Below are 7,500 nucleotides of genomic sequence, written 5' to 3' on the forward strand. Positions count from 1 at the left end.
GTGTGGCTGCCCTGATGTATCCCCTACTCATTTTTAATTATGCCTCTCTTTCAGCTACAGTAACTTAGAAGGCTATTTCTCCCCCCCAAACCAATACATCCCTACTGGGCCTCCACTTCCCTCATGCACTTTTCTTTCCCTCTCTGTCCTCCAGAGCAGCCAGCTCTGGCCTCGGAAGACTTCTCGCCGTCTCAGACTTACACTCCATCAGCAGTGGCTCAGCACTGCGGAGGTCCAGAGAGAGAGAGAGAGAGGGAGAGGGGGGATGATGGGGGAGGGAGAGAAAGGACAACATGAAGAAAGAGAAAGTGAGAGAGAGTGAGAGAGAAAGAGAAAAAGTGAGAGAGAGAGGGAGAGATGGCAGGATATAGACAGACAAACAGGGAGAGTGAAACAGAGAGAAAAAGAGCAAGAGTGAGAGTTTGTAAAGAATGAGAGAGAAAGAGGGAGAGAGAGACAGAGACAGAGACAGAGAGACAGACAGAGAGCGGGAGAGAGAGAGAGAGAGAGAGAGCGGGAGAGCGGGAGAGAGAGAGAGAGAGAGAGAGAGAGCGGGAGAGCGGGAGAGAGAGAGAGAGAGAGCGATAGAGAGAGAGAGAGAGATCGCCAGAGTAAATGTGTGAGTGAGAGGGGAATAAGTGAGTTCACTCCACGGGAGTCGGCCCTTAATAATCTGGCATGGGCGGTGTAGTGTAGTGCGGTGCAGTGCAGTGCAGTGTAGTCTGGGTGGGTGAGAGGTAGCCGCTGGCCCGGGGGCTGTGTGTTGACGGCGTTACCCAACAAACATGATCCTAATGAGTTGGAAAAACCCGCCAGGCCCCCCTGGAGGGCCGTCCGCCTGCTACCGTCATGAGAAACGCTACTGTTTTATTGAACCCAGCCCCAAGCGCCAGCACCAGCACCAGCCCCGCTCTCAGACCCAGCCCAGCACCGGTTTCTCTCACTCGCTCTCTCTCTCTCTCTCTCTCCGTCTGTTACCCTCTCCCTCTCCCTCTTCTCCTTCACTTTGTTTGTTCTCTCTCTCACTCCATCTCCATCTCTCTCTCTCTCTCTCTCTCTCTCTCTCTCTCTCTCTCTCTCTCTCTCTCTCTCAGTCTCTGTCTCTCTCTCTCTCTCCTCATTTTCTTTCCTCCCTCCCTCTCTCTCCTGGTCTTTTTATGGGCTCTGGGTTTATTAGTGGAGCATTAGGGCCTGCTGGAGGACACGGTGCGTGTAATGGCAGGGGAGTTCATTTGAGCGCGCCCGCAGGTCCTCCACCTCACGCTGGGCACACACACACAGGAGGAACGCTGGGCACCGCCTGGGCCTCCCAATCTCTCTCTCTCTCTCTCTCTCTCCCTCCCCTCTCTCTCTCTCTCTCTCTCTCTCTCTCTCTCTCTCTCTCTCTCTCTCTCTCTCTCTCTCTCTCTCTCTCTCTCTCTCTCCTCCTTTCATTCCTCCAACTATCCCTACCATTCCTGACTACTCCCCCCTCCTCCACCACCCATCTCTCTGTTTATTCCTCCCTCTCTTCCTTCAACCATCCTTCCACCCATCAATCTGTAAACTCTCACCATCATTCCTCTCTCTCTCCCTCCATCCCTCTCTTTTTCTTTCTCTCTTTCTTTCTTTCTCTCTCTTTCTTTCTTTCGCTCCCTCTCTCTCTGCCTGTCTGATCTCATCTGCAAGTCATTTGCTGAGGCTGCCACCAGGCTGGCACAGGGGGCTTGGAGAGGCAGGGCAGGAGGCTCTGGAGGAGCTCGAGAGGAATGAGGGCAGGAGTAAAGAGAAGAGAGAAATGCACAAAGAAAGACAAAGAAAGGACAGGTGTGAGAAGGAGAGGTTGAGATATGCACTAAACCACAAAAATGACCGAAAAATTGGAGGAAAGTCTGTAACAGGCAGAGATGGAAAAAATAAAAAAGAATGAGGTAAGAAAAAATAGGAGAAAACCAGGAGAATGCGATAGCCCAATAGTAGGACAGGACTGTGATGCTGTCCCACCAAGTAAGGCCAACAAGTGCTACCCAAAGCAGATGATGAAGTTGAGGTATGGAACTGTAAAGAAGGAAAGAAAAGAAAGACTGGTACTGAATGATTGTGTATAGTGCAAGGTGTGTGTGTGTGTGTGTGTGTGTGTGTGTGTGTGTGTGTGTGTGTGTGTGTGTGTGTGTGTGTGTGTGTGTGTGTGTGTGTGTGTGTGTGTGTGTGTGTGTGTGTGTGTGTGCGAACGTGTGTGCGAACGTGTGTGTGAACCTGTGTGCGAACGTGTGTGCGAACGTGTGTGCGAACCTGTGTGCGAACGTGTGTGCGAACGTGTGTGTGTTTGTGCACGGCAAATAAATGGCTCATATTAAAAAGATGGGGATGGGGTGCCTTTATGCGTGTGCGTGTGCGTGCGCGTGTGCGTGTGCGTGTGCGTGTGCGTGTGTGTGTGTGCGCGCGCGCGCGTGTTACGTATGTGCGTGTGTGTGATATAGGGCACGCTAAGTCTGAGCAGCGCCGTAAAGCTGACAGGCTGACATGCTCCATTTCTCTCTGATTTATTGCGCCGCGATGGACGAGGCCGGAGGCAAAGCAAACACAGGTGCACCGCACCGTTTTTGTGTGAGTGGACCTGTGTGGGGTGTATGAATGTGCGTGAGTGTGTGTCTGTGTGCCTGTGTGTGTGTCAGGTACAGTATGGAGAGTGTCACAATGGCGGAGTGAGCGGAGGAGAGGGCAAAAAAACACGGGGAGTTTTAACAAGCTAGAGAGCAACTGTGGCTACTACCCCCTCTAGGCCGGGCACAGAGCAGTGTGGTGAGGCACGGCACGGCACGGCACGGCACCCACATGTGCCCACATTCCCCAACACATGCGTGAAGCAACACTTGGGCCCTTTGTGCTACCACCCTCCTCCCCATGTAACATGAGGACTTCCCTGTGGTCTCTATACGTCTCCCTCTGCTTCTCTCTCTCTCTCTCTCTCCCCTCTCTCCCTCCACTTCTCCCTCTCTTTTTCTCAATCAAGACCTGTAGTACCTCCATACATCTCCCTCTGATTCTCCCTCTGCTTCTATCTCTCTCTCTCTCTCTCTCTCTCTCTCTCTCTCTCTCTCTCTCTCTCTCTCTCTCTCTCTCTCTCTCTCTCTCTCTCTCTCTCTCTCTCACCCTCTTTCCCCTCTTTTCCTCTACCCCTCCACTACTCGCACTCTCTTTTTCTCAATCAAGTGCATTGTGACCAGAAACAAAACAAAAAACTGTTCCCATGATCGTTCTTTCCATAATGGCATCACAGAAAACTAACTGTGGCAGAATGGCATGACAGTGTCGCACAGCGAGAGGCGGTGAAGACGGCGTGATGGCAGAAGTGCGTGAGAAGGAACAAGACGTTATAAAAAAGAGGCAGAGAAAGCGGAGAGACTTTAAGAGCAGGGTGGCTAGGAGACGGACAGAAAGGAGAATGGGAACGGACAAGGAGAGTTGGAGGAGGGAGACCACTGTGTTTTGTCCGTACTTTGATCTAACCCTGTTGCACGTGATGTTTTTCATTCGTGTCAATGGACGGATACTTGTAGAAGAGCTGCCGCGCTACAACGTCAACCTTGGCTTCAATAAAATATGGCTGAATTGAAGTGAACTAAATTTATCTAAACTGTGTTAAAATGTCCTTAAAAAAGAGAAAGACCCAAAAATGTGCTCTAACCAAGTACGTAGCTAGCCAAATGTGAAGTATGGTGCCAGGTGTGTATCGGTCTGTTGTGTTTGTGTTTGTGTGTGTGTGTGTGTGTGTGTGTGTGTGTGTGTGTGTGTGTGTGTGTGTGTGTGTGTGTGTGTGTGTGTGTGTGTGTGTGTGTGTGTGTGTGTGTGTGTGTGTGTGTGTGTGTGTGTGTGTGTGTGTGTGTGTGTGTGTGTGTGTGTGTGTGTGTGTGTGTGTGTGTGCGTGTGTGTGTGTGTGCGTGTGCGTGTGCGTGTGTATGCACATGTGTGTGTGTGTCTGAGTGCATGTGTAAGCGTGCGCTTATCCAACTTCCAGCTCACCTGGTCCGGATGTCCTGTAGATGCTGGGGAACAGCCCTTCGCTGACCCCAAGTATGGTCCTTTGCCAAGGCTGTGGGTCTATCTCTGCATGTGTATACCGTATGTACGTGCGTATGTGCTTGCGTGCGCGTGTGCGTGCATCTGTGTGTCCGTGTGTCCATCTGTGTGTCCGTGTGTCCATGTGTGTGTCGGTGCGTGCGTTCCTCACCTGCTGTGGGTGTCTTGTAGACGTCGTTGAGTAGTCCCTCGCTGAGTGCAGGCGTGGCTCCGTTGCCCAGGCTGTGGGTCCAGCTCTGTCCTATGGCCTGCAGCAGCAGCAGCTGAGCTCTACTGCCCTGCACAGAGAAGTGCGGCAGCTCAAAGATGCACTCGGTGGTGGACACGGAAGACCTCTTGGTCCTGGAGGAGATGGAAAAAGAGGACATGTGGGGATGGGAGGGAGAGAGAGAGAGAGAGAGGTTTAACACTCCTGTGATGAGTCATTATCAAATAAGTTTACAACACGACAGAGAATGCGAGGAAGAGAGAGAGAGAAAAGAATGAGACAAAAAGGAGAGAGAGCAAGTGAGAGCGCGCGCGAGAGAGAGAGAGAGAGAGAGAGAGAGAGAGAGAGAGCGAGAGAGAGCGAGAGAGAGAGAGAGAGAGAGAGAGAGAGAGAGAGAGAGAGCAAGAATGCAGAAAGGAAAAGGCAGCGAAAGAGGGAAAAAGGAGGAGGTGAAGAATGAATTATGCTAAAGTGATAAATGTGTCCTTTTCCTAATGTCTACCTGAACTTGGACTTGTACCTGAGAAACATCTGCTAATTTTCACTAGGCCGATTACATCTTCTGCGAGGGCTGCCACGCCGTCCAAAATTAATTGCTACCCATTCATTCATCATCCCTGCTGCCAGGAAGCATTCCCAAACGCCTCAAGAAAGCAGCTGAGAAGCTGGAAAAACATGCACTCCTCTCCAATGCACCCACGTACGCATGCACAAATACGTGTGCACGCTCCCACACACAAACGTGCTCGCAAGCCGCTGCTGGCAGGTTTTACCGCGTCCAGGACAAAGTGTTCTGAAAGGGTCCCCACCTTGTACATATAATGTAATGTGGACCCATTTCTGGGACCCCTCTCTCCCTGGGCCCGGGACAACTGACCCGCTTATCCCCCGCTGTCAGCTTGCTTACATGCGCGCACTTAAATTACATCACATCAAACCTACAACAGGCAGCCAACACTTGCATGCGTGTCGGCCAGTGCTTTCTACTTTTCCCCCCACTTGCCTTCATTCCCCATCAATCGGTGTAAGGGATGGGACAGGACAGGCGTTCGGCGTGTCTGCGATGTTACGGTGATTTATGTGCGGGGAGGCCCCATTTGGCGAAACATGATACACCTCTCAAAAAAAAAAATGACAAGCTGCCCAGTTAACGCTTTCCACCGTGCTGGTCAGACCTCGCACTGAGCCTGATTGTTCCACTTGCCACAAGCCACGACGAGCGAAGTGGGGAACCAGGAGGAAAGAGAGAAACAGAGAGGAGTGGAGGAACGTAAGTCAGGAAAGATGGGGAAACCTAGAGGAGGGTGGGTGGGTTGGGGGGTGTTGGAAAGACTTGAGCTCAGGGCAGAGTGGAGTGAAGAGGCTGCCGAGGGTGGAGGGAGGTGGTTGGGAAACTGCAACAGACAGGAGAGAGTATGTGAGTCGGAAGAGCGGGGAATGGGAGGATGTGATGGGGGGAGAGAGAGAGAGAGAGAGAGAGAGAGAGAGAGAGAGAGAGAGAGAGAGAGAGACTCTCAGTGCCGCCAAGACAGACAGACAGACATAGGAATAGGTGGGGAGGCTGCAGCTGAGGAGGCGAGAGGGTGCTGGTGGGGAGACTTGGAAAAGGGGGGAGCAGAGCGGAGCAGAGTTGGCTATGGTCGGCAGGGTGAGGTAACAGCACTCCGCTGAATCACTGTCAGCTCACATCCCACAGGAGGGCAGTCCCATTTATCTTTCACCTCAGTATGGTGCACACACACACACACACACGCACACGCACAAGATAGAGAGAGAGAGAGAGAGAGAGAGAGAGAGAGAGAGAGACAGAGAGTCAGAGAGTCAGAGAGTCAGAGAGAGAGAGAGAGAGAGAGAGAGTCAGAGAGTCAGAGAGTCAGAGAGAGAGAGAGAGAGAGAGTGAGAGAGTGAGAGAGTCAGCGAGAACACACGCTACATACGCCATCCTTCCATCACAGCCAGTGCTTGTACGCGTTCCATTTTTTTTCTCCCTCTCTCCGTCTCCAGTTCCTCTCATCCTGAATCGCTTCATCTTTCTTTCCCTCCATCTGTTCTCTACCCCTTCATCTCTTTCAATCACTCATCCGTATCTCCGTTCCCCTATTCCTCTTTGTATTTGTCTGTATTCTTCTCAAAACCTCTTGCCTCTGTTTTGGCATTTTTTTCCTCATCTCTGTCATCCTGTCTTTCTTGTCTTTCTCTCTGTGTCACTTTCTTTTTCCCTCTGGTCCTCCTTTCTTTCTCCGTCTACTCTGTCTGTGGCCAGGGCCTGACATCTGGAGGTCTTACAGTGACACTGGGGCTGAGGGCTCCATGGTGCCAAGCTGCAGGGGGAATTCCCCAGCCCTCTCGCCATGCGCCTCAGCCCAAAACATGCAGCACCAGAGTCGGGTACACCATGCCCTCTTCTCTCAATGACACTACACTTTTCTTTTTCTCTCGTGCCCTCCTACACTCACTGGGAAAGATGGAGACATAGACATAGACAGACAGACAGACTGCACATACTGTTAATAATATGCAAACAAAGTGTAATCCTAATGTACCTTTTGTTGAGCTTAGGGGAGATGAAAGAAGTAGCAAGAAGAGGGGATGAGAGGGGGTGGGAGAAGAAAAGTGGAGAGCCGAAGAGAGGAGAGGGGAGAGGGGATGGAAGGGGGATGAGGTGAGAGGAGAGGAGAGCCTCCAGGAAAACAAAATCGTTTCCTTTCCACTGCCGTTTGTGATGGGGCAGTAAGTATCTGTCACATTCAGTTTAATGACGCATTCAGCATCTGCCTTGCCACACACGTGTGCGAGCGCGAACACACACACACAAACACACACACACACCACACACACACACACACAAACACACACACACACACACACACACACACCACACACACACACACACGGTGTGCCTGGAAAGAATGCCTCCTGTGCTTGTGCGGGCTCTGTAAGCGTTTAGCTTGGCGTTGGCCTCCTCCATATCTGCTCTTTGTAGTGCTCCTGGGTGGTTTGCTGGGTGACATGCTCTGTCTGACAGCCCACCCGCCTACACATGTGCACACACACACACACACATATATAGACAAACACACACGCGTGCACGCACACACACTAAAACAGGTACACAAATGTACACTCTCTAAGACACAAACACACAGTCTCTCCCACGGACAAAGGTACACAAAAACGCACACGCAGACACACACCTAAACAGCATGTACAAACACACACACACACACCAAAAC

The 7,500-nt window shown here is 51.5% G+C and overlaps 1 protein-coding gene across 1 annotated transcript in view; it reads right to left on the reverse strand.

The window, feature by feature from the left end:
* The window catches only part of LOC134449561 (intermembrane lipid transfer protein VPS13B-like), a 646,790-nt gene that overhangs the window by 481,821 nt on the left and 157,469 nt on the right, over positions 1–7,500 (reverse strand). Inside the window, exon 17 of the mRNA XM_063199569.1 lies at positions 4,211–4,401. Coding sequence (XP_063055639.1) covers positions 4,211–4,401 — 191 coding nt within the window. The remainder of the gene's footprint in view (positions 1–4,210; positions 4,402–7,500) is intronic.

This window comes from Engraulis encrasicolus, chromosome 5 (genome assembly GCF_034702125.1).
Source record: "Engraulis encrasicolus isolate BLACKSEA-1 chromosome 5, IST_EnEncr_1.0, whole genome shotgun sequence".
Taxonomy (NCBI): domain Eukaryota; kingdom Metazoa; phylum Chordata; class Actinopteri; order Clupeiformes; family Engraulidae; genus Engraulis; species Engraulis encrasicolus.